At 43.9% G+C, this 27,714-nt stretch overlaps 1 protein-coding gene across 1 annotated transcript; it reads left to right on the top strand.

Moving 5' to 3' along the window:
• The first annotated feature begins 638 nt into the window (after positions 1-638).
• trarg1a (trafficking regulator of GLUT4 (SLC2A4) 1a) lies at positions 639-27,714 on the top strand. The gene is made up of 3 exons (XM_028808324.2): positions 639-1,410; positions 13,338-13,470; positions 26,382-27,714. The coding sequence occupies exons 1-3, from the start codon at positions 1,021-1,023 to the stop codon at positions 26,390-26,392; spliced, it is 534 nt and encodes a 177-aa protein (XP_028664157.2). The 5' UTR covers positions 639-1,020; the 3' UTR covers positions 26,393-27,714.

A 27,714-nucleotide genomic window follows, 5' to 3' on the forward strand; every position in this document is an offset into this window, starting at 1 on the left:
TACCAAGGCGGTGTGACAGTTAAATGCACCCTCCCAACAAAAGACGTACCTTCTAGAAGCAGAGGGTTGGCACATTTACACATCATGTCATAAGTAGGAAGGCGACTGCGAGAAAACTAGCTGGTAGGTAGGGGTCTGGTTACAGGTGGTTGGGGGCTGGGTAGTGCCCACTCAAAATGGTTATCTGTCCACCCAATGAAGAATCAGTGTAAATAAAATTTTAGCCTATATTGGTATTTAGTTGCCCCCGCCTCCTATCCAAATGCCCTGCACCCCAGCTTGACAGGAAAGCCACCCATGGGATGGTATGTAGTGCCTCACCACCAACAATGGAAAACGTCAACGAATAATGATGCTGGGCACTGCGTTTAGACGGCTAAGTCAGCCACTTGGAGCTTTGGGGGAGATGTCAGGAGGTAGCAGCAGGAAGATGGACGGCCACCTCTGGCAGGAGCAGGCCGGGTAGACTCTATAAGCGTGTGTGTTGGGGGGGGGGGGGGGGGCTAATTAATCACCACAGAATCATCACCCATGGAGGGGGGGGGGGGGGGCTTCAGTGGTGTGATGGGCGGGGTGGGCCCTCCTTGTATATTCCGTGGCTCTCCCTGTTCTGTCCTCACTCTCGGCGCTCTCCCCCCTCCTCCACCATCTCTCCCTCCCTCTCTGGCCGTCTCTCCAGATTCATTTCGCTGACTCGTCCCGGCATCACCACCTGCCCGAAGAGGGTTCAGGGCGCCCCGGAGTGTACGGCAGGGCAGCATCCCTCGGCTCCGCTACTCCCCCGCTCCAACCGCCTTCCAGAGGGATTCCCCTGCACGCACGCACGCCGCGGGACCCAGGCTGTCACGCAAACACCCCCCGGAGTGGTTGGGCGGCTCAGGGGACCCTCAAGCACTATGAGGCACGTTACGTAAGTCCGGGAGCAGCTCTGCGGCGCGCACATCCCTCCTTCTCCAGGGTCTCGTTTGCTTTTAGTAGTCGCCGAGCCCAGCGGTGGTTCACCACGGAGTTCGTCTGACAATGGCCATCAACACGGACGCGCATTTTGAGAAAGAAAGTCTGGGGGGCGGTGGCTCGAGCCTTCCCGCCGACTCTCAGGAAACGGACAAACTTTTAAACGCTGCTTCTGAGCCGAAAGGCGAAAACGGTCTCAAGTCGCCCGACTCGTATTCGGTCAGCATGCAAGAGCCGGACCAGAATGGACACGGCATGCAGTTCAGGTCCAGCTCTTCGGGGCAGCTCGGGGACCCCCCGCTGTCTCCTTCCAGAGGGAGCTTGGCGCGGGCATCGTCCAGCGGGAACACGGCGCAGGAAAATCAAAGACCCAGGGACTACCTGATTCTGGCCATCCTATCGTGCTTCTGTCCGATTTGGCCTGTCAACATCGTTGGGCTCGTCTACTCCATTATGGTGAGTTGTGCGCTTTTGGGGGTTTCTGTGCGCAGCGGTCCGCACTGTGGCCAGCAGCCAATCAGCACATCCGTTTATTGCCTGAAGCAGTTGACCAGTCTGGCTAAGAGCGAAAGGCAGGCCAAGCACTGAAAATCGAAGTGCGGATCCTGAGAACTTGGGGAGAGTCGAACTCCTCCGCATCCACCACCAGCTCCAGGCTCCAAAGCAGACTGTGCGTTAAAGGACGGCACAAATCCGGTCAATACAAGTGGAAACTGTAAAGTTTTCCTAAAAGTATGCATTTGCTAAATATGTTTGCTATAGTCAAGTTTATTTAAGTAAAGATAAAATCTTTAATTTTGTATCATTCAAACAATAGGCTCGTCTCCTGGCATGAATTCTGGAAATGCCAGAAAGCTTTGATTCATGCAGCTGCCAACCTGCTTAGGCTGTTAAAATACAAGGATCAAGTATTTTTTGGATCACTGGGGGGTCGGGGCGCAGTGGTTCCCACAGTAACATTAATTGGAATAGCTAATCCAGAGCCCAGATAAAGCACACAATTTTGGTGACCACCTCTGCATTTGATTTGAGTTGTTAAGAGATGTCACTTAGCTGTTTAAGGAAGGACTAAGTGACTGGAAGTAATGGGAGCTGAAGAGGCACTGTAGTAGTCAGAGTAGCCCAGACCGCCAGTATTGGATGGGTGCAGTGCCGTGTGGCAGTTTACTGTAGTGACCCATCCATCCAGTACTGGACTGTCATAAGGACTCAACCTGCCTGAATAAGAGAGCTATAATATTGCGGGCATCTAGAGACTTTTATAATAATCCAGACCTTCTGTACTGGGTGATTTTGGTGAGCCATCTATCCTGTATTGGGACTGTTAAAGTGACCTAATCCCAGTTGTCTTGTACTGGGTATTTACTGTAACTTAACTCTTCTTTAATGAAATTACAATAGCTGAGGTATCATCTTAAAATGGTGCAACGTTCGTGAATCATGTTTTTTGGTTTTATACTGATGCAGTGACTCAGCCCTTATCAATGGTGACCCAACTCTCCTGTGTTGACTGTTGACTGCTGGACTGTTAGAATGTCCGAGCCCTCCAGTACTGGTGTTTTATGATGAACCAGGCTTTCTGAAATTTTATTGCTAATAAGTGACCTGGCGTTCTAAAGGTCAGTCGTCCTTCACTGGATGGTTATGGTTACTCGGCCTTATTATATTTGATTGTTATTAAGAACTGGTCTTCACAGTATATAAGAGGCCATTATAATGATCCATCCCTAAGACACTGTTATAGTGTTATAGTGACTAAGTGTCCAATAAATGGCTGTTAAGGTAACCCAGCTTTTAACATGGGAATGTTAAACTGATCCATCTCTAAAAGACTGGGCGTGTTTTAATCTCCATGTTATTCAAGTGAGCCCACCTTCCTGTATTGAACTGTGTTAATGTCCTGGGCCTGCTGTAATAATGAACATCCCTCCATTATGATTACAAATTTGGCTTTTCTGGCATGGATTGATGCAGCATCCTCGCCTTTCCAAGTTGTCCTCTGCCATGCAACAGATTTAGCAATATAGTCTTGTTGTACTGTAGATCTCTCATGGTGACCCAGCACATTTGTTTGGGACCGTTCACACTGCATGCCCAGTCGAATGAAGCCATGCTGGATGGCAGCTGGATTGGCCCAGTTAGTGTCCATCTTTGGACTTATTTTTTGGCCAGCTGTTTTTTGTTTTACAGTTACTTATTTCTGGCATGCTTAGTTTGTATCCAGACTGAGAAAGGAGATAGTGATATGTGGATATAGTGATAGAGGGGTTCAGAAAAACCTTTAAGTTGCCCTGATAAACTTTGCCCTCCTATTTACCAAATGATGAGCCAGTGTTCAAATATATTTGCAATAACCGCCTGCTGCCTAGTGTTACGCAGATTGCCCAGTGGTTGCTGCGTCCATGTTCTTTGCTTATTTAAAGTTAATGTGACCTAACCCACCTCAAGCCAGAGCCTTACCAGTCCGAAATCCAGTCCGTTGTAGCTCAATAGTGTCATTCCTGCTTGGACATCTTTGGTGACCACACCCGTGTGTACGGAGTCTCTCACACTGCACAGGTGTCACGTGCACTGATGGTCTTCATCACTAGGAGTCCAGTAGTCATCCCGCAGTCTTGTATGACACACTTGAAGTTTTACCGATCGCCTGCATAGGTCTCTCCAGAAGGCGGCGTCCTCTTAAAAATACCTTTAGCAGCCATCTGATCCTCTGGTGGACTGCTGTGCTGACACCACCTTCTTACAGTGGGGTATTGTAGCTGTCCAGCTGTTTGATAAGGGAATGACAGGCTGCTGGGTAAGACGGCAGCAGTAACTTGACCATTGCGGGGATCCTAACATTGTGAGAGGGCCTGTTTTAGTGACCCTGCTCTGCCTTGCAGGACCCTTGTGGTGTTACGAGTATATGGTTTTTGTTTTTTGGTGCTCTTGCATTACATGATTGAAAAATTGCTGTAGCACGGCTACTGCTGAGTGAAACCCTCATGGTGGCAGTCAGTCTGACTTGGGACACATGCAGCGACCTTGTGATAATCTTTTATAGTAATGTAACCTTACTGACTGAGACCCTAACAGAAATCACGGAGGGTCAACGACAGCATGACCTGGGCCTTTCTCTTGGATCTCGCTGCTCTATGTGAGTGTTTTGGCATTTGATCCTCATAAGTAGGACTCTTATGCATAACCCCACCTATGTCCATGTGCAAGGTCTTAAGTGTGATGCAGATAATCGATGTGGCACCGCAATGGTGACCCACCCTTCCTTTGTCAGAGCCTGATGGTCTTCCTGTCTGAGGCTCTGACTTTGACTCAGCCATCCCGTGTGATACTGTAGTGGTCGCCTGGACATCCAGGTGGACCAGCTCCCCTTGTGTTGACAGCTGTGCTGTTTAAGCTCAGGTCTCCCATTGCGTGTGGCACCCCATACACCTGCTCAAAGTCAGCCTTCCTGCACCGCTTTATCACGCTCTGCCCGCTATCTGATCCTACCAATTCAAGTCCAGCTTTGTATTTACAGAAGTGAAAGCTCTTTGTGCAGATGACAAATATTTACTTTTTTCTTTTAAAAACAGCAGACTCACTAGACAGCAATAAATTGAAAACATCAAAATAACAAGGCAAGAATACAAAGTGCCTCACATCCTCCAAGGACTGTTGGGTCTAACCTGGAGACCACCAAAACCCGGTTTTGTTATGACATATAGCGGGATATTTTGATTGCTGCAAATTTAAATTTTTGATTATTTCACAGTGACAATCTTCAGTCCAGCTCCAGGTTTTGTTTAGTTTAAAAAATGAAAAAAAATAGTTTGCATCACTGGCTGCACCAAATGGCACATCATAAAGTCAACCCGCCAGTGGTCTTGGCCTGTAGTTTACTAGAGAATTTGTGTAATAGTCAGAAGGAAATGATCAGTTTGTTTGGGTTTAGCTGATAAGCTCCAAACCTGTGAGGGGTATGGGAAGGAAATCTACCGTTGTCAGGTACCGTAGACCTTCAGAGTGGGAGGGGGGCAGCTCAGACCTCCAAGGCAGTAACACTAGTGGGGATGGTCAGGCCTCTTACATGTGACGCATAAAGGCTCATGGTCTGACCTCCAGTGCAGTTACATACTCACTATAAGTCCTGCATATAAGTAAATATGAAGGCTCAGGTTAGATCTCCATCTCAGTTGCATGTTGAAGATCCAGAACTGTGAGGTCACAGACCAAACATTTAGCACATTTCCATGCTCCTCATAGTCATACCTCAAAGACCATTGAATGCTACTTGTGGCCTGACCTTCAGAAATGTGAAGGCCCTGGTCAGAACCTCAAGGCCGATACACTGCTAATAATGATCTGACTTTTAAGACAGTTGACCACCACCATCCACGTCCTGCTTACAGTTATCCCTCTATGATGATCACATGTTGCTCTTCATCAGATTTATAGTAGCATGAAGCAGTCACTGATGTTCGCATTTCTTTTGCCAGTTAGACCTCAAATATTATCGTTCCTTGCTTGTATGTTAACTTCTGTGAGGGCCACCAAACATGACATTTGCATTAAGTTTGCTTCTACACCTCTGGAGTGAAGAGTCTGGTGGTACCCCAAAGAAAATTGTGTAGTACTCAAGGCCAGACCTCCACGAGAATCAAACCCAGTTCATCAGTAAACCTCAAGAACCTCAAAGCTGTCCAAGCTGGTGGCACTAAAGACGTCCAATGTAACTCTCACATGCTTATATTTAAACGTCTAGAATTATGGAAGGCATTGAGTAGATCTATATTGCTGCTGAGAGATGGACCTTTGATTTGCATGGTGAGTCTTCCAGAACTGGGAAGGCCACTGATTAAACCTCCATGACATCAGACCTCCAGAATGAAGATTCTGGTCAAATCTCAAAGACCACTGCATGCTAGTCATGGTCAGACCTTCAAGACTGCTACTCTGTGGTCACTGGTAAGAACTGCATGACAGTTGCAGGGTATTCCTGACCAGACTTTAGCACTTTAATGGCCCCAGCCTATTACTCCAGAGCTGTAGGGGTACCTGTTCGAATGAGCAGAATCATGAGAGGATCTGCACCAGTCAGACTTTTTAAAGTTCTGTGATTACAAGGCAGATGACTTGGAACAGTTCAGCTTCTTTGCTGAGGTTATTTAGGTGGCCATGTGTTCAGAGCCCTTGGGTCACTAGTCAAGACTCTGAGCTTCATTTGGTGTGGACGGAAAACACTGGATTGTGTAAGTACTTAGGATGGATTCACACAAATGTTCCTAAATGGACATCCCAAGTTGTGCCTTTCCCTTACTGGAGAGGCATCTAAAAGCGAAGGGGTTGAAACTGAGAGCTCCAGAGCTGCATGACAGGCTGCTTCCTGGACTTTGCTAGTACACGTGCTTCACTGCGGCTTGAGTTTCCTATTATTGATTTCTTAATGTAAGCTGTAATGGTTGGCCGAGGGTGGGGCCCACGCTAATGGATGTGATTATTGTGCAGCAGGCATTTTGGTGCAGAACGCGGGGGGAAGAGGCATTTGTGTTCCGTCCATCTGCCTTACTGGCATGATGAGCTGAGTGCCGTTACACAAATGGTGAGACCTAAAGGGACCAGCATTGAAAGAAATGTGTTCACTCCAAGGAGAAGGCGCTTTTCTTTATTTAACTAAACCTGTCGGGATGGAAAGCAGCATTGCATACCGTAAAGCAAGCAGCGACTGGGAGTAATGGCATAGATACTCCTAAACGTGGCCTGGCTTGTCAGTACTGGTGGTGGTAGATTAGACTGAACGTCATTTTCCATCACCCCTGTTCTTTCCTAGACTTTCAAGAAGAAAGTCAATTTAATTTTTATACAGCACTTTTTATTGTGGGTGGCACAGTGGTAGAGCACAGCCATACCACATGCACTTCAGAACAGGTAACCCACCTGAAGCTAAGTGTGTTCGGGCCTAACCAGTACTTGGATGGGAGACCATCTAAGAAAAAGCTTGGGTTGCTGCTGGAAGAGGTGTTGGCGATGCCAGCAGGGGGCGCTTACCCTGTAGTCTGTATGTGGATCCCATGCCCCGGTGCAGTGAAGGGGAGACCATGCTGTAAAAATGGCGCCGTCCTTTGGATGAGACATAAAACCGAGGCTCTGACTCTGTGTGGTCATAAAAGATCCCTGGGCTTCTCCTAGCTAAAAAGTGCTCACCATGGCCGTGTCCATTCTGGCTCCCTTATCCCACTTAGCATTCTGTCTCTCACCACCTAACAGCTAATGTGTGGTGAGCATACTGGCGCAATAATGGCTGCTGTAACATCATCCAGGTGGGTGCTACACATTGGTGTTGGTTGAGGTGCCCCCCCCCCCCATCTATGTGAAAGCACTATATAAATGTGATAATTTATTACTGCTATTATTATTCTTTGAGCTGCTTCCTTGCAGTAAGGAGACAAGTTTGTGTTTCAGCTACTCCCTGTGTGGAGTTTGCACGTTCTCCCCTGTGTCTGTGAGGGTTAACCCAACTCCACTGTCCAAAGTCATGTAAGTTAGGTGGAGTTATGACACTAAATTGGCCCGTGTGTGTTCGTCCTATGAAGGACTGGCATCCTATGCTGGCTAGGAAAGCCCTCAGGGTGACCCTCGTCTGGATTAAATGGGTTAGAAAAATCACTACACAAATCAGAACTTTGGGGCATGCGCGGACAGCAGAATAATACAATTCGTCCAACCATTATCAGGGTCTGACGCTAGAGTGATACGATCCTAATATAATTTTGTAAAATTCACATTAGTCGTGGGTGACTTCTCATCAGCCACCTTCGTCCATATTATCTCACAGAGTGCGGCCAGCCGTCTCTTTTCCACTGTACAACTCCTCCGGTTTGGTTTGCTTGGCTCTGTCTTGCTCATTGTAGAGTTGAGTTATATTCGTTTTCTGACAACGTGCGTCTTACAGTTGATTGATTGGCCAAGTCACATAGGCCCAGTGCGACTGACTTTGCCATGGCATGATCCTGGTATCTCCCACCCAATGTTGGTCCCGTCTTGCACCTAATGCTTCTGGGATAGGCGAACCCTTAAATCATGTAGTTAGGTAATTTAATGGAAGGAAGAAATGAGCAAACAAACTAAACTTCAGATTGAGGCTACTTATAGATAAATGAAATAGTAACTGTTAAAATGGAGAGCAGAGAACGACTTTGCATTTCCAATATGGTCATCTTCTTGTGCGCCATTTTACAAATATAACATCAATCCAATTTTTTTTTTATTCATAGTATAGCATTCTCAGACCTGTGTCATCCAATTTAGGGTCACAAGAAACTGGAGCCTAACTTGGAAAAACTGGGTGCAAGGCCGGAAGCATCCGAATCCAGAGCACTAGTCCATTGCAGGGCCTTCATCTGCGTAGATCTGTACTCACATGGGCTCAACTAAGAGTTGACTATAAACCTTTGGGAGGGGGTGGTCATTCTTTGCCTGTATTCTAAAAAACTTAATTGCTTACAAAAAAAATTCTCAGGTTTTCTGAATGGTTCTCCACTAATTGGTCACCAGGGAATCAGACAGGACAGGAAAGCCATGAACGGAGGCTAGAAGAGCAAACTGACGCTAATGCTGCGCTCGCTGTCTGTTCAGTCTCCACCTGTGGCCTAAATGTGTGCACACAAAATGCCATTAAGATATGAACAGGCCACAAACGACAAACTACACCCCTCTCTTCAGCCCGATGGCAGGGTGTGCCACCTGGAAGAAACCCCACACTGACCACCAGAACCAACCCAGTTAACATCAACCGAGTCGTTTGGAAAACTGATAGTTAACAGCACAAATATTCATTTATTAAATCAATAATTCATTCACTCACTCATACATCTATTCATCCATCATACCTTTAAGTAATAGTTAACAGCACAAATATTCCTTTATTGAATCAATAATTCATTCACTCACTCACACATCTATTCATCCATCATACCTTTATCTAATGGCTAACAGCACAAATATTCCTTCATTGAATCAATAATTTCATTCACTTACTCACATATCTGTTCATCCATCATACCTTTATCTAATAGTTAACAGCACAAATATTCCTTTATTGAATCAATAATTTCATGCATTCACTCACTCATCCATCTGAAACTTGTAGGACACATCCATGCACATACCAGCTTACATTACAGTCTCCGGTTTTCCAAACCTGTGCATCTTTGGGATGTGGGAGGAAAACCCACACAGACCGGACTGAGACTTTAAAGCGAACCGCCATGCCGCCTCTGTTATTATTTTTATTGCGCTTATGAAATATTATTCTTTAGGCACGACTCTCCTCCACCGTTCACTCGCCTCATTTCTTCCCATCTGCTTTTGAACATTGCGTTAGGCTCTTTCACACTTCCCTTAGTCTAAATATTTCAACCGCCTACCTCCTAACAAACGAGTTCATCTGACTAAAGCGTGACTGGCTACATTATCATTTTATCTTTGTTTTTTATATGTATGCCTTAAATAATATTTGATTATGGACAAAGCAGTGTACTGATGGAAAATCGTGCAAGTTGAACTCTGGGGTGGTTAAAAACAATCCTTATCACAAAGCATGTAGGCTCACTACCAGATGTTATGCTTTTTAAATTGTAGCCACCTTCATAAAATAGTCTATCTACTTATGTTTTGACTGAAAAAAATAAGACCACGAATTAAAAAAAAAACAACAAACAGCTATTCACGTTACTGAAAAAACTATCCATTCATCCATTTTCTAACCTGCTCATCCAGTTCAGGGTCCCAAAGAGCTGGTGCCATCAGTGAGCACAAGGCCCCCTTCACAGCTGCTGTGCAAGCCGACCTGCACCCTCACCCACGGTTAGCCTAACGCACACAGGCCTCGCTAACCTTTTTTTTTTTTAATTCAATACAAGTGATATTAAAATGTATGTTTTCATGAATGTGATGGGGGTTATTGATGCCCCTGACACGCAAAGAAAAATATTTTTGTGTTACTTACCCCCATATTATTTGTACTGTTGACCAAGAAAAAAAAATAATCGCAGGTCTTCATGCAAAACAAATAGAAATGTTTATGATCCAATAGAAGCCAATGGTGACCAATGCTGTACAACGGTAAACGAGACTCTCGCCTCTTCAAGTTCAAAAGCGCAGGGTCATGTGACTTGTGTTTCCCACTTAGGATTTTTCCAGAAGTAACCAACAAGGTTTTACAAAAGCATGGACAGTTTAAGCATACAACTGGCTAACTGACATGTGGATTGTGCAACACGAGTAACACCGGATGTTCTTCTTTTTTTTTTAAGTCCCATGGATGTTTTTCACATCGTTTACATCAGACAATGCCAAAGATACTCTCGGGTCTTGCTCGCACCCAAGGTGTAAATTTCCACATCCATACCGTTAGTGAAAAGAGAAGCCATCTTTTACTGTTTCTGTGCTTTCTTTTGAGGGCTCACTTTGAATTCTGAAAACATTTAGGCCAATAGATGGATTATTTTACAGCTTTGCTTTAGAACAAAGTTTTCCTTTCACCGGACCCACTACAAAAGTGACAAGATGAAGAAGTCAGATTTTTGAACCACATACAGTACTGCGGGGGAACAAATTAAACTAAAAAAAATTAAACTCCGTGCATAAAATTTAGCTATAAATTGAACGAGTTACCTTTATAAATCTCAGTAATCTTGTACACGAGTCACCCCGTGAAGTTTAGATACTCGACTGACAATCCAGGGGCTGGAGTATCCTGAGAAGCATCAAGCACCACGAGGAAAGGACACGCGATCAACAATCGAGGCATTTAGGGGGACTGGAGACCCCCGTGTAACAATGGGTGCCAGCACTCTGCTAAGCAATGAAACACAGTTGGCGAGCTTTGTCTCCCAGTAACACCTGCACAACAGTTCAAAAACAGACACAACAACATCATTTATTTCTACAGCACATTTTCATACACAGAATGTATCTAAAAGGGGTTTACACAATATAAAAGAAGAGTTACAAGAGTGAAAAAACAAAAAGTTTAAAAAATACATATATATACGTATATATATATATATATATATACGCATTATCTTTATATATACTAGTCATTTAGCCCGTTACAATAACGGGCGCTAGAACAGTAGTGCATAAACAGTAGGTACAGTCTATAATAAATGGCAAGGGACTTTGACCTCATTCTTGTTGGTCGTATTTTTCTTTCTTTCAGCCTTTCTTTTGTTGATGTTTACTTGCTGAGCTGACCGTTCTTCGTGGGCTGCCGCCGTGTATTGTGTGTCTTTAATTTTCTGTAACAGTAATACTGTCTTGTACGGCTCTATTCAATAAGGGCGTGCACAAAAAGGCGAGCTTCAAAAGGGCGACCTCAATTGAGCGCGGCAAATAAAGGCGTTCATAGATAATTTAGTTCAAATGGCTCTGGAATATGTGAAAAGCAACAAAGGTGCAGATCTTTATTTACACGCGCCTTTATTCGCTGCGCCCAATTGAGGTCGCCCTTTTGAGGCTCGCCTTTTTGTGCACACCCTTATTGAAGGTCTTGTACGTCCGCTGGCTTGTACGTCCGTAATATACCTTTAATTTTCTATGGCGGTAATACAGGTGTGCGCGTCGGTAATATGCCTTTAATCTCCTCTGACAGTAATACTGGCTTGTATCTGGCTGTAATATGCGTCACTGTATTGTGTACCTTTAATTTCCTCTCGCAGTAATACTGGTTTGTATTTCCGTAAAACGCCTCTAACTTTCTCTGACATTAATATCGTGCATCACACCGTGCGCCGCGCATGCGCACTTCATCAGAAGACACCCACACACGGACACCTGGACGCACATAGGGATTTTATATATATAGATATGCTACCGTGGCTGTTTGTTTGTCCGTCCAGGATTTTAAATCACCTGTAGCTCGTAAACCGTTTGACCTATGGACCTGAAATTTGGTACACGTGTACTACATGACATCTGCTGTCCGCTTTCGGGGTGATAACTGACTTCCAAGGTTATTCCTCTTCTTATTTTATTGTAGAATCAACCCTCGGCAGTGGCCAGCAGGGTGGCCGTGTGGCGCATGTGTATGGGTGCTATTCTCATCCCTACCACCTTTGCTGTTCTCATTCCCTATCTCTTCATATCTTAAATTATTTTTGAGGCAGATTGAAGACTTAAGTGCCAGCTTAAGTGAAAAATTAAAGGAAACGCACTAAGTAATTGCAACACAATCACGGACTTAATCAGTTTTAACGCGAAAAGATGCCGACGAAACAAGAGAAGAAGCGGGCCACTAGGGTGGAGAAAAGAAGAGCTGATCAGGAAGCAGCAAGAGCATCAACCTCTGAGCAAACGAATGCTAAACTTGCAGTGAAAGAGGATGAAAACTATGAATGCTCAAGTCAAGTGTATTCCGTGCAGTTCGCCGTTACTGGTACAAATATAAAACTAAAGAAATAATATATAAAAATTAACTTATAAAGAACCCATAATCAGATGTGCCTCATAAAATTGAGCACTACTGCCAGGACCGCCAACAGGAGAGACAGGCAGAGTGGAAGCAGCAGGTGTTGCATCCATTTCAGTCCCCCTTGTGTCCTGGCAAAAATGTCAGTAAAACCTCAAAATCACCGACGTTTCACGATCAGGGCTTGCACAGAAATCAACACCAGACTAAATTCCATTTAAAGTTATTCACCTTTACAAACCTCTGCAAAGAACCCACGAGAACGCGCATTTCCAGGACTCATTCACAGGTAACAATTGTGCATATAATGCTTGATTCTTTTCATATGACAGAACAAGAGCAGTAATTAATAAAGGACTTACAAATGAGGTGACACTGCAAGACACTGATTACACCATGATGAAGTCGGATAACGCACTGCACTTCACTCCACTCAGTTTTGGTGAAACCCCCTCATGCCCATTAAAATCCAACAGCAGAGCCAGAGCAGCATACAGTAAGTCACTGCAGGTCTACGCCAGCAGTTACAGGACCGAAGTTAAGGTTAGGGGTTAGTATGATTAACGTGTAAGAGAAATAGTTAATATTAGGGGTTATTTTTGTTAAGGTTATGGTTTGGTGCAGTTAGCGTGTCAATCAGTTTGATTTGTGACAACATAAACACGTTTATTACTAAGCTGCGGGTCCAGTTTGTGAGGATGTCACTTCCGCCCTGAAACTACTGGCGTAGACCTGTGGTGACATATGGTGCTGTGGCTCCGGTCAGTACATATTGAATCGCCATACAGTCTTCCTCTTTGCTGCAACCCCTGAAATGCCATCTCGCCCCTCTTGAGGGTACTATAGAGTATAATTTAATGAACATTCATGTATATATTGTATGGTAAAAACATTGAGTTTCTATGCACACACCCAGTGACTCCTTGTCTTCCTCTAGTCCAGGTACAGCTTGCAGCAGGGTGATGTGGATGGTGCACGGAGGCTGGGACTGCTCGCCAGACTTCTGAGCATCGTTTCCATAGTGCTTGGAATCATCATCATTACTCTTTACATCGTCCTTAATTTCACAGGTAAGTGTCGATTAACGAATAATCATAATCTAAAAAAATATGGAAAACATTATCCAACAAATTGATTTTCTATTTAACACCCCCATCAGTGATGATTAGAATACAAGCAATAAATACATTTAATCTTGTAAAACCACTTACTGAATGCAGAGTCGTTGGGGTGAAGCCGATTCCAGTAGCGTCAGGCATTAGGCAGAAATCAGCAGGGTAGGACGTTAGTCTGATGTACAGTAGTTACATACAGCCACATTCAGCTTCATCTCAAAAATCAAAAGGTAACCAAAGTGAACTGTGAACAGGGTTATCGTCAACCTCTGTGCCACAACTAGGTTTGCTTCACAAGTGTAAAACATGTCAGGTGCCATTTGAAAAACAGAACACTTTTTGTTGTGTTATTTCTTTTGCTATATTTATTTGAAGTTAAATATTAAAAAAAAAGTATTCAATTGTTGTTTCTGTACAAATTGGCAAATATCACACTATTGTGGCAAATAGTAGTAGTAAAAATAAGGCATATATGGCAAATGTATAGCTTACATAGTAAATTGTCAGTGTAAATGGAGAATTTTGAACTTGCTTGGTAAATGTCTTACATATCTGTCAAGGTGTTTATTAATCCAGTGTTACCAATCAATCAAGAGATTACTGTATATACTCACGTATAACTCGGGTCTTGAAACCCGAAAAATCGATCATAAAATCAGACCCCGACTTATACACCCGTTCAAAAATGCGACACTTATTTTATTTTTTTTTACATTTTCTTGCTTCCTCCAATCTTACACCAGTTTCTCAGATACATCAAATTTTGTTGCAGCAGCACAGTTACTGATATTTTTTGCTACTTCAATGACGTTTAATTTAAAACCAGCTTCATATTTTCTTCAGATCGAACGCTCCATCATAGATAAGGGATGCTCTTACTATAAAAGTGTATGAGGGTGTGAAATACAAAAAACACAAAACGGTGCAAATGTCGCTTCAGAATAGTTTGGATATTACTGTGTGATCACGTAGGCTCAATAGAGAGAGAGAGAGGTTAGGGGCACACGCTGATACAGCGCATTGCTGCATCCACATTGAAAAAAAAGGCAGTGTGCTCGGTGGTTACTCTCTCAGGTGGGTGTTAGCATATCATAATCCTTTGTACCAATAACATGAGTTTTCCGCATTCAACTTATACGACTGACATTATAAAATACCAGAAATTATACTGTAAAATCAAGTCCTGACTTATACCGCGAGTATACAGTATTGTGAAAGGCACTATATATAGCGTCCGACCCGACACAGACTGACAACAGAGGCACATGAAAACTAAACAAAAAGATTTATTTTTCTTCACCTGTGGGACACGTCTTCCCTGTGTCCCACAGGCAGTACACTGTCCCAAAAGCACACCAAACAAAATAAAGCAAAGCACCAAAACAAGACACACTACTCTTCTTCTTCTGGACCACCACTCCTCCAGACTCTGGCTTCTGGAGTGGTGGCTGCTAGCTTCTTACATAGCCCACCCAGAAGTGCTTCAGGTGATAATTAACCTAATTCAGGCTGCACTTCCAGGTGTGGCTGCTTTTCAGCCCACACGGGCTCGTTAAGCCATGCAGCTCCTCCTAGAGGTGGCCATGGAGCCCAACAGGGATGAGCTCCAGTGCAACATAATTGCGGCCCCAATGCAAACCAGGGGGGCTGTCACCAAGTGTTCTGGGGGACGTAATGTGCATCCCATGGCTGCTCCCCCGGATCCAGTGCCAAAGAGACTGGATCCGGGGGAGCAGCCGTCTGCCACAATGCCCCTCCCTCAGCTGAGTTCTGTGGGGCACAACGGCTCGTCCTGAAACGAAAAGATCAAAAGACCTGGAGGTGTTGCCCTGAGGGCGTCCTCCATGGACAACACCTCCAGCCATGGCCACAGTGGTTGCAGTCATAGCAACGCTACTTCTCTCTGGTGCGATCCCTGCGGGACCGGAAGCAGGATGGGAACTCCTGCCCTAATGTCCGCCCAGCTGAGGGTGGCCGGGGGTTCCGCCCCTTTGCAGCGCAGCCCTCCACTGCCTCTGAATGGATGGGCTCACGCTGCACACTGTTCGGAGTCCCCGTGTTTCTTTTCTGGGTCCTCCTCTTACTCTGGGTGCACCGATGGTCTGAGTCCCCTTATGGGAAGAAGAGGGACCCCATGCCGTCTGTGCCCCTTTAGACACCCGCGAGACTGATGCCAGTATGCGGGCCAAGTCAGTTTGACAGCCAACACTTACTAGCTGGGCGCCAGCACTCGCTTCTGTCAGCCTGCCCCTGCAGCGCAAACGGTCATCACCATGGCGTCATGTGTTGGATGTGTGGCTACTTGGCACACAGAACTAACCAGTACCACAACCCCTTTGTTCAGCCCTCCCTTTTTTAGTACCGCCACATCACACAGGCTGGAGAATCCAGCGTCGTGTCGTCTCAGTCATCCTACTATGGTGACCTTCTTCTCCAGCCTCTCCTGGAGCATTCCCAAAACCTGGAATAAGGACTGTATGGGTCAGAGGACATCCTCCAGCTCCCGTACAGCCAAAAGCATGTCAGTGTCTGTGGTGGACCTTCTCTGCAGGCCCCCTCTGGTGTTTCTCGGGATCTGGGTGGAGGTTCGTCACCCCCACCTGTATTCTTTTATCGGTGGGGAGCCGGCACACACCCTCCACCCCCTTACCTGCCACTGGGATGGCTTCCCTGCTGCTTGTGACGATGTGGGTTCAGCTCCATGCTCCATGCTCCCATCTTCTGTTTGGGAGCCCTTGAACCCAACACCGTCGGTAATGTCACCGATGAGCTAGACAGTGGGGCAATAAACAATTGAGCAAGAGGATGGTTATAAAGTGCAAAGTGCTTTTATTAAAACAAAACAAGTGTTCAAATAAAGTGCTGTGCAGTTGATTCAACAATTCAAATAAATAATCCAATAAAAGAAAAGTGGAGGTTAAAATCCAAACAAAACAATCCTTTAAAACAACGAGGTAAAATGTCACTGGAAGCAGTCTTAAAAACAAACGATAAACCCGGTGTTTCTTCACTTTAGACTGGCGACTCCCCTGCTACACCCGTCTGGGCTACTCAACAGACGAGACGCCTTTTTGCAGCTGGCCTTCTGCCTACTCCTGCCACAGTTGTCTGACTTGCCTCACCGATCCTCGGCTCCGGTCGGCTCCTTCAGACAACGACATGGGACTCCCTCCCACGGCCAAGGCTCTCACGTGGAGGACACCCTATCCCATGTCAAGACTCCCGCTGCCATCCGCGGAGAATCTTCCGCCTTCCTGTTACTCCCGTCCTTCAAACAAAACTCTGCGGGAGCGACAGCAACTACTACGCACGAGGTGTCGGCCTAACACCCATGCTACCATCCCAGCTGCTGTGAGCCTTTACTCGCTCATTTTCCTGCACCGGCGCACGCTCTCTCTCGCTTCCTCCCATAACCTCCGTCTCTCATTTACCTTGTTCACCTTTCCTTCTTCTCTCAATTTTTTTTCCCCCTTAACCAGCTCGCGCTTCCCTTTATACCGAGGGACATTGCTCCTGTGGCTAATATGCTACAGCTGCTATCACGGATGTGGGCAGTCTCTCACCAGTGCACTTAGGTGAGAACCGCCCACACCGCAGATCGCCCTGCGGCTTGCTACAACCACCAAGCCCCTTCCTAAGCTGCGAGCGCGGCGATTATTTATTTAAAATAAAAACGGCCTTTGCTACAAGAGCTGTGGACCCATAACACCACACTGCTCCGCAGGAAAAACCACGCCGGGGAGATCATCTGGGCTCTCATCCTCCGACTGATGTCTGGGATCGAAGAAAAGGTCCAGGTCAGCCTCGCTGTCTCCGGAGCTTGGGCTATAAGCCATGCAGCTCCCCCTGCTGGTGGCCACGGAGCCCAATAGGGATGAGCTCTGGTGTAACATAATTGTGGCCCCGATGCAACCCAGGGGGGCTGCCACCAAGTGTTCCGGGGGACGTAATGTGCATCCCATGGCTTCTCCCCTGGATCCGTCCGCCACAATATATGGTAAACTACTGTATAGTGTGGCAAGGACCGACATTTTGCAAAGCACTTTGAGCTACATTGCTTGTATGAAAATGTGCTATTTAAAGAAATGTTGTTGCATGACTGGCAAGAGCTTGCCAAGAACAGGGGCGCCATGAAGGCAGCAAGGATAGCGTACAATGAGGAATCACAGGAGACCTCCAGAGTAGAGAGAGCTGGACCGACCTTGGGAAACGTCCTGCACATGCCATTGTGGAAATACTGGGACATCTACAGGGAGAAATTTAAGAGATGCCTGGAATGTCTGATCCTCTGTCCAACTAGAAAGTGAGGCCAAGAAGCAAGAGGCCACAAGACCTCTTGGCTGGTTGATGATAGCTAATGATTACAAACTGAAGGAGGTAAGAGCAGACAGAACATGTAATGACTGCACTAGGAGGTCACAGGGATGAACAGCAGAATCAGGAGATGGAATTGTAAGCAAAATAAAGCAAGAATCATAACTGGGAAGTCAGCTGTCTAAAAAGGAAAGTTTAGGATATGAGATCAAAGAAAACAGCAAGAGTCATGGGGCAAAATTGAATGACATATTTAGTAGTCAGGAAACAGAAAGCAATTAGTAGCCAGAAGTCTTAACAGAAGCACTCGTAATCCTAAGTGTAATTCATTTGGCAAACCCATTAACTTGGACCACCAGGAAGAGGACAATTTTGTTCTTTATAGATTTGGGATAATCACTCCCGGTTGTTGTGCCTAATGGCAGCTTGGCACCCCTACATCTTATGGGCAGCACCCATAATAAAAACAAATGTGCCACAGGAAGATATCTCTCTATTATATAAAAAATCCTGCGACGAGATGAGACTTTTTTGAAGAGATTTTTTCAAGTCCCGCGAGATGAGACTTTTGACATGAGATTGTTTCAAGTCACGCACTCCTCTCAACCATATTCAAACATGTACACGGTCCACACACATCTCATTCGTGTGAATGCTTTTTACAGACACATTTCCTGCTCTCTCATCTCTTCAAATTTTTACGTTTTCCTCACTTTAAGTTCCCAATTAAAGAAGACTTATCATGTCCAAATCTTATTGATGAATTTCATCCCGAAGGGATATCAACAGAAGAAATGAGTACACAGCCACTCCTAGCACCAAGAAATGATGAAGTCAAACAAATCAGCGCGAAAATTGTCGATTGGTTACACGTCAAATTGATTAAATGTGTATCAATTCTGATTTGGACTACAATGAACTGACTTTGGTCAAGAAATATATATAGTATGAAGAATTCTAAAATGTGTAGGAATGGCTAAACAGTAAGTAACCAGACTCGCTCTCTTCAAAATCGTGTAAGGGCCCATAAACCTGGGAGCTAATTTGAGGGACTGAACTCTTAGGCGGCTGTCATAGAGGGCCACATCATCTGCCTTACCCCTAAATTCTGGGGCCTCCCTGCATTTACAGTTCACAAACCGTTTGACAGAGGTCTCTACCTTCATTAAGTTCTCTCAAACTCGCATTTAAAACTGACAGTCTTTGCAGGAATTTTGACACATTAGGAACCAAAGAAGCAAAGGTAGGGAAGTTGAACAAACGGAACCGGTGCGCATAACGACAATGAAAGAGGGACATTTTAATTGCTGTATTGTAAAGTACATTCCTTGCAAATTCTATAGTAGGCAAAAGGTCAATTTAATTAGGCTGTCATGAATCAATAGGGGATGGAAGGAGCTTTTCCAAATCCTAATTAATCCTTTCCATTTAGCCACTAGCCTTCAGTTGATAACCTGAAATTAAGATTCACTTCACAACCTATTTTCTCAAAAAAGAAACCCCAAAAGCAAGACAAACACTGAGGACCTTGATCAGAAATGAATGAGAAGGGGAAACCATGTACTGTAATTTGACTGCACCCCTAATGAATTTATGTGGAATTTTTCCTTTAGTGCTGATGGGAGATTAAATTGGGAATGGGCACGCTTAGAGATTCAGACAGCCCCCAAAACTGTTGCACTGGCATGAGAATTAGGCAGATCATTCATGAAAGCAATTGATATTGCCTCCCAAGGGTATGAAGGGGTCAAATTGGCTGAAGTAACTTGAGAGGACCTTTTACACATTTCACAAGCTAAAATAAAATTATGTATTATTGGCCCATCCTCTCTGATCAAAAATATCTGAACTATTCTAATGATTAAAAGACACCAGGATGACCAAACCCATTGGAATAATGTGCCCATTTTAACATTGAAGTCCTTAATTTGGACAGCACATAGCATTTCCCCTTGGGTACGTTATTTGATTCAGGAATTTGTGGCTGAGCAGCTAAAACCTCACTCGCAAAATTTTCCGGACAGTCAGTGACTGGCACCTAATATTTAGTCGGGAGATATTATGTTTTATGGCACTGCAGAAGTTGCATCTGGATCATATAGTCTGAAAAGGGCGTCCACTTCTCCATTTTTATTTCCTACCCTATTAATTTATAGTGAAATCAAAATGACTAAAAGACAAAGCCAATCTGGATTATCTGGCATTCAGTTACTTAACAGTGCCAAAATAAAGTTTTTGTTGACTGTCATAAACCTTAATAGGGTATTTGGCACCCTCTAAATACTGTCTCCACTCCACTAGGGCAAGTTTAATTGACAACAATGTGTGGCTACTAATGCCATCCTTCAGTTCTGCAGCATTTATTTTTTTAAACAATGGACAAGGATGTATCTTTGTATCATTCATAGAAATTCCTTAGAAGGTATTGTGCCCAACCCCTATACAGGGGACATCAAATTCAGGGATATATTGTAGTGACATATTTGGATCAAATGACACTTACGCTTTGGAGGTTGAGGAAAATTTCTTCTCATCTTTTTTTATTAATGACATAATGGGGGGCACTGACATTTTTAAAACTGCCCATAATAATTTGCAAAACCCTTAAGTCACCTGCGAGATGATTGGATAATTATTCTTTGATATTATTTATATATACATATACACACACAAACATATATATTTTACTAACACCGCACCACACCAATACTCAGTCCCTTCTTGCTGCCAGTCCATCCGCCTCCAATCTTCCTCAGGCATTGTCCGATCCTTCCTCCATGCCTCCCAATGAAGTGAGGCAGCTCTTTTTTATAGGGCTCCTGGAAGGACTCCAGGTGCCCAACGAGCTTCTTCCAGCCACACTTCCAGGTATGGCACAGGGTTCCAACAGGGTTGAGCTTACATGCTCACGACCTGTGGCCCTGCTGGCTCGTAGAAGGTCCTTAACCCATCAGCAGGACAGATATCTGCTCCTTTCTATAAAGAGGAACAGGATGAGCACTGCCAGAGCCCTACAAAATGACCTTCAGCAGGCATGAATGTCTCTGACCAAACGATCAGAAACAGAGTTCACGAGGGTGGCCTGAGGGCCTGACGTCCTCTAGTGGGCCCTGTCTGGCACGGTGGAGCTTATCTGGCATTTGCCATAGAATACCAGAATTGGCAGATCCACCACTGGTACCCTGTGCTTTTCACAGATGAGAGCAGGTTCACCCTGAGCCCATTTGACAGATGTGAAAGGATCTGGAGAAGCCGTGGAGAACATTATGCTGCCTGTAACATTGTTCAGCAAGACCAGTTTGGTGGTGGGTCATCGATGGTCTGGGTAGATATATCCATGGAGGGACTCACAGACCTCTACAGGCTAGACAACAGCACCTTGACTACAATTAGGTATCGGGATGAAATTCTTGGACCCTTTGTCAGACCCTATGCTGGTGCGATAGGTCCTGGGTTCCTCCTGGTGCACAACAATGCCCGGCCTCATGAGGCTAGAGGATGCAGGCAGTTCCTGGCGAATGAAGGAATTGATACTATTGACTGGCCCCCATGTGCGCCTGACATAAATTCAACAGAACACTTCTGGGACATTATGTTTTGGTCCATCCGACACCACCAGGTTGCACCTCAGACTGTCCAGGAGCTCAGTGATGGCCTGGTCCAGATATGGGAGGAGATCCCCTAGGACACCATCTGTCGTCTTAGGCTGGAGTTATACTTCACGCCACGTGACGCATGCTGCAGCGGATGCTCCTGCTACGCAAGCGTTGAAGTGTTTATACTTGCGCACGTACTTTATGTAAATCTAGAGGAATCCGCCAGGTGGCAGTGCGAGATATTATCACGGTGAGAACATGTTCGGCTTCTCTGTGTTGTGAATTGCCTAGAACACCCATTAAATTCCGATGACACCTTACCGCCATATCTCTGAAAAGGATGTTTATTGATTAAATCCAGGGATGTGTCCATTCCAGCAAGCATTGGGCACGAGTGAGAAACAATCCTTGGAAGATGCCTCAGCTTATCGCAAGGTGAATACAAGCACACACATACACTAGCGTCATATTAGCGGCACCAAATCCCCAAATCTGCATATCTTTGGAAGGAAACTGGAGCACACTGAGGAAACCCAGCAGGAAAACGTGTAAACTCCAGGCAGGGAATATCAGCAACGTGACTCCCTGCAAGACAGCAGCGCTAACACTCCGCCACTGTGTCACCCCATCTGTGTAATAATAATAAAAATAATTCTTTGCATTTATATAGTGCTTTTCTCACTACTCAAAGCACTCAGCAATTGCAGGTTAAGGGCCTTGCTGAAGGGCCCAACAGAATAGTCCCTTTTGGCATTTACGGGATTCGAACCAGCAACCTTCCGATGGCCAGTGCATATCCTTAGCCTCAGAGCCACCACTCCGTCCTGTTAACATTATTCAATGAAATTTCTGCAAAATGGACTAGCCTACCGCATCATTTTTTTCACTTTGATTTTTGGGTGTCTTTGAATTCAGCCCTGATAATTTTCATTTCCATCAAACGATGTGGCTTCCTTTCGTTCCTAACATTTACCCAATCCATATCAGTAGAGCTATCCTGCAGCATTTTTTTTTCCTATTGAGATCTGATGTGTTTGTAAAATGTTCCTTTAATTTTTTTGATCAGTTATATACACATACATACTGTACTTTATTAATCTTCCAGGGGAAATTGTTTTTCCACATGACCTTTGGAGGCCAGAGTGCAGTGTCAACCACTGCACAGCACTCCAGCGCAACTTTCAGGTTAAGGACCCTGCTCAAGGGCCCAAGAGAGTAGGATCCCTTCTGGCTTGTTCTCCCTTGTTTCACTCTATGTAATAAATACAAGGATGTAGTCCTTTCTTTATATAAAAAAAATACTCACCCCACTGAGGCGATTAGATGGAAATACGAGCCAATTTTCTAAATCTTCCAAATAAAAGAAAAAACAAGCTTCTATAAAAAGCCAGATCTATCTATAAACCACTATTACCTTGTTCTAGTGTAGATGTAATCCTTCTAGCACATCCCATTTGCCAGGATTCGTCTTTCATACGATACACTTCCCACTTGGGAGCATCTAGGCTTAGATGTGCAACCTTACTCAAATGACATGCATGAAATACAAATTTTGGCCAATTATGCATGTACAGTGGGGCAAAAAAGTATTTAGTCAGCCACCAATTGTGCAAGTTCTCCCACTTAAAAAGATGAGAGATGCCTGTAATTTTCATCATAGGTATACCTCAACTATGAGAGACTAAATGAGAAAAAAAAATCCAGAAAATCACATTGTCTGATTTTAAAGAATTTATTTGCAAATTATGGTGGAAAATAAGTATTTGGTCACCTACAAACAAGCAAGATTTCTGGCTCTCACAGACCTGAAACTTCTTCTGTAAGGGGCTCCTCTGTCCTCCACTAGTTGCCTGTATTAATGGCACCTGTTTGAACTCGTTATCAATATAAAAGACACCTGTCCACAACCTCAAACAGTCACACTCCAAACTCCACTATGGCCAAGACCAAAGAGCTGTCAAAGGACACCAGAAACAAAATTGTAGACCTGCACCAGGCTGGGAAGACTGAATCTGCAGTAGGTAAGCAGCTTGGTGTGAAAAAATCAACTGTCGGAGCAATTATTAGAAAATGGAAGACATACAAGACCACTGATAATCTCCCTCGATCTGGGGCTCCACGCAAGATCTCACCCTGTGGGGTCAAAATGATCACAAGAACGGTGAGCAAAAATCCCAGAACCACACGGGGGGACCTAGTGAATGACCTGCAGAGAGCTGGGACCAAAGTAACAAAGGCTACCATCAGTAACACACTACACCGCCAGGGACTCAAATCCTGCAGTGCCAGACGTGTCCCCCTGCTTAAGCCAGTACATGTGCAGGCCCGTCTGAAGCTTGCTAGAGAGCAGTTGGATGATCCAGAAGAGGACTGGGAGAATGTTATGTGGTCAGATGAAAAAAACTCTACTCGTCATGTTTGGAGGAGAAAGAATGCTGAGTTGCATCCAAAGAACACCATACCTACTGTAAAGCATGGGGGTGGAAACATCATGCTTTGGGGCTGTTTTTCTGCAAAGGGACCAGGACAACTGATCTGTGTACAGGAAAGAATGAATGGGGCCGTGTATCGTCAGATTTTGAGTGAAAATCTCCATCCATCAGCAAGGGCATTGAAGATGAAACGTGGCTGGGTCTTTCAGCATGACAATGATCCCAAACACACCGCCCGGGTAACGAAGGAGTGGCTTTTCAAGGTCCTGGAGTGGCCTAGCCAGTCTCCAGCTCTCCACCCCATAGAAAATCTTTGGAGGGAGTTGAAAGTCCATGTTGCCCAGCAACAGCCCCAAAACATCACTGCTCTAGAGGAGATCTGCATGGAGGAATGGGCCAAAATACCAGCAACAGTGTGTGAAAACCTTGTGAAGACTTACAGAAAAAGTTTGACCTCTGTCATTGCCAACAAAGGGTATATAACAAAAGTATTGAGATGAACTTTTGTTATTGACCAAATACTTTTTTTTCACCATACTTTGCAAATAAATTCTTTTTCTGGATTTTTTTTTCTCATTTTGTCTCTCATAGTTGAGGTATACCTATGATGAAAATTCCAGGCCTCTCTCATCTTTTTAAGTGGGAGAACTTGCACGATTGGTGGCTGACTAAATACTTTTTTGCACCACTGTACCTTTATACTTTTCAGTCACTCTCAAAGCTTTGGGTAACAAGTGAAGAAGGGACTTGCACTGAATCAGTAAAGCAAGAGCTTCTTTTTAGGAGTTGTCTGTCACTTCACCTGCCTCTGCTGTACCAGAATAATAGACAAGCCTCACGATTGTATCTTCCCTCAACTTGTGAATACAACCCCAAACTACCGTACTTAAACTCTTCTACTTATGTGAGATTCCTCCATCTGTTTTCCTAGAGAGAACCATGACCTTGGATTTGGAGATTCTTACCCTGACTCCTTTAATAATGTCTGCAAAACATTACTGTGAATAGCAGATATGACATTGATCCAGAAATTGGATACTCTCCAATTGTGTGTTGATCATCCAAGTCATAATCAAGAGTTGGAAATATGGACATACCTTCTACTTCACAAATGCCAAATTGCACAGAATTCTCCCTTATACTCTGCTGAACCATCTACTGTACAAGATCACCATGGGTACACCACCATGGTACTTCATTAATTCCATAAAACCCATGTACATGGGACTGGGAATCTCTCACAACTCTATAAATTTCCATAATACGACAAAGAGCAGGTCCATTGTTTCACACTCAGAACATGATGTGAAATTAAATAATCAGCTTTATGTCCATTCTTAGAGCTCTAACATCGTGTTTCCAAGAGAAGCTGAGGAGTGTTACCACTTAGTAAATGGCAAAAACTCTCTAGTGCCACATTTGAAAGTTGAGACTATCTTGCTTCTACCACCCTTGTTACAAACATTTGGACTGGGGTCTTGCCTACATCACTTTAGGCCACTGTTTACCAGAATCTTGTTCCTCTCCCTGCATTCACTAAACTCCTTCCACACAAGGGCATGCCGCTGTCGTATTTTCTGGTATGTCAGTGTGAGATGCAAGATTGAAAAGGTAATATTACATAAAAGACTTTCTTTCGTAGTTTACCAAGTCTATGGTATTCTTACTGAAAGTTAATGTAGGCGCAAAGGGAAGCAAGAGGATTAAAGTTTTTTTTTTTTTTTTTTCCAATCACACAGCAAGTATAATAAAACAGTAACATATATATTCAGAAGTACCTATGTAAGTTATACATTTCTTTAGCAATTGCAAATGATAAAATCTGACAAAAGAACAGCTGCATTGAGTTTATAAAGATGGCACTATGGCTTATAAAGGTTCTTGAAAGCATATGGAAAAATTAAACCATAAAAACTGTAATCTTCCATGCCTACAGAACACATTTTGTGCCTTTTTATCCTCCACCCTATTTATGCAGTCCAGTACTGAAGGACAAGTCAATAAAAATCCTGGCAGCTTTGGACACAAGGCAGAAATTCTCTGCATGGGTTACCATTCAATCACAGGGCACACTCACTCACAACTGGCTAGTGCAGAGTTGCTAATAAACTCTACCTTCATTTCAGTTATATATCAGGCTAAGTATAGTGCTTGTTTCATTAGGCCTGTCATACTTTTTAAATGTATCTTCTAACTGTGAAGGGACTCCACATAGCTGCAGAAGTGACAGTCTCATATGCGTCTTCTGAGGGTGCCTCCAGAGAGGCATTTGGAATTCCAGTTTACTGAACAAGTGTTTTAGATGACCTCTGTAGATTTCTTAAGACAGATTAAAATGCTTAGGTTTTGAGGGTGGAAAGAAACATAACAGCAACTTGGACATCAGACATTCTAGTTCTTGGCTATTCGCAGGCAGTTATCAGCTGAAGCGCAGCAGTGACAAATTTAATTACTTTATATTAAAACCACACAGCATCTCAGCACTCTGCCAACACTACAGTAATTCTTTTTTTTTCTCTTTCAGTGTACAAGTAAATCCAGAGAAAAGGTCGGAAGCATTGGAACGAATACAGTCTTTCTCCTATGTAAAGAAAAAAAATATGAACCAAACCCTTGCCTCACTGAAATCATGCAAGATTGGTATAGAAAGGTGGGTGGTAGTTGGGCATTGATGGTACTAAATGAGAAGCGGTACTGGAACTTCAATTAAACAGGAATCAGAATTTAAAAATGAAGATATGCATGCATTATGTGCTTGGAAAATTAAAAACACACAAGACAATATGTAACTAGAAAACACAATTACTGAAGACTGCTCCTCATGCTCAGAGTGGCTAAAAGCAAATGATGAAAATCCCCAAGGGCGAGATCAGCTGGGGACAGTAAATTCAGCAAAGCAAGATCAGACAGCATGGTAGCAACATGAACATGCTCCTCTCTCATTGGCTCCCCACTCTAATTGCTCCATGGATGAAAAGACTGCCAAGTCTGTATGTAGAGCTTGAAGATGTAGCAAAGGGACTGGAGAGTGCACAGCCCAAAAAGAATGCACTTTACTAGTGGTTCAACCACTAGGGCAGGCTTTCCTCTTTTTATACAGTTTTGGATAAAGAAGAAAAAAAAAAAGGAGTTTCTGCATGCCTTCCTAAACACACTTCAACCTTGCTGCATGTCCTCATTCTTCAGGTGATTAGATAAAATGCATGTGAGGACGCCTGCTCTGAAATAACTGACTTTTATTGACCCATTAAGCTTCTGACATAATGGACACCCATTCGACGATGATTACTAATAACATTTTAAGAATGGGAACTGTTAAGAATGCCTTAGAGGAGCTGTCAAGTTTAACCCTGACACGTCATAAGGATTTACTGCTGAAACACATTTCTAGTATTTTTTTCAAATACCTTAAGGTACAGTGAAAAATCTACAACAGTGCCAGATGAAGGCACTAATGTATGAAAAAAATCACTGCCTGCAATATGAAATCTGTTCCATTATTATGTAAGTAATTAAAACAATATCTCAGTACAGAAGAGAGTATGGTCGATATTTGAAAACTGAGCATCTAAAATTGTACAGTATATGATTACTTTCTATGCTGGATTGTGAGACAAAACAAGAAGTGTAAATGCTCAGGTGATTTTATTTTTCTAAAAATGAATAATGTTAGCCAATCAGGAAACAGGTTCTCTCATTATTCTGTAAAGACCAGTTACTTCCTAGAGCCATACATTTTCCACATTAAGAGATATAAAGATTTATTATGCATTGCTTAAACTCAAAAACTAGATTATTCCAGAGAGAGATCTCTTTTACTAAGTTAAACATAGGCAGCATAGTAAATATTTGGGGGG

Source organism: Erpetoichthys calabaricus, chromosome 8 (assembly GCF_900747795.2).
Source record: "Erpetoichthys calabaricus chromosome 8, fErpCal1.3, whole genome shotgun sequence".
Classification (NCBI taxonomy): Eukaryota; Metazoa; Chordata; class Cladistia; order Polypteriformes; family Polypteridae; genus Erpetoichthys; species Erpetoichthys calabaricus.

What these genes read in the sequence shown, in the direction of transcription:
- trarg1a (XM_028808324.2), top strand. Translation starts at nt 1,021, where the DNA reads ATGGCCATCAACACGGACGCGCATTTTGAGAAAGAAAGTCTGGGGGGC. An exon ending in GGCTCGTCTACTCCATTATG is followed by an intron (nt 1,411 to 13,337) that starts GTGAGTTGTGCG and finishes GTCTTCCTCTAG; the next exon opens with TCCAGGTACAGCTTGCAGCA.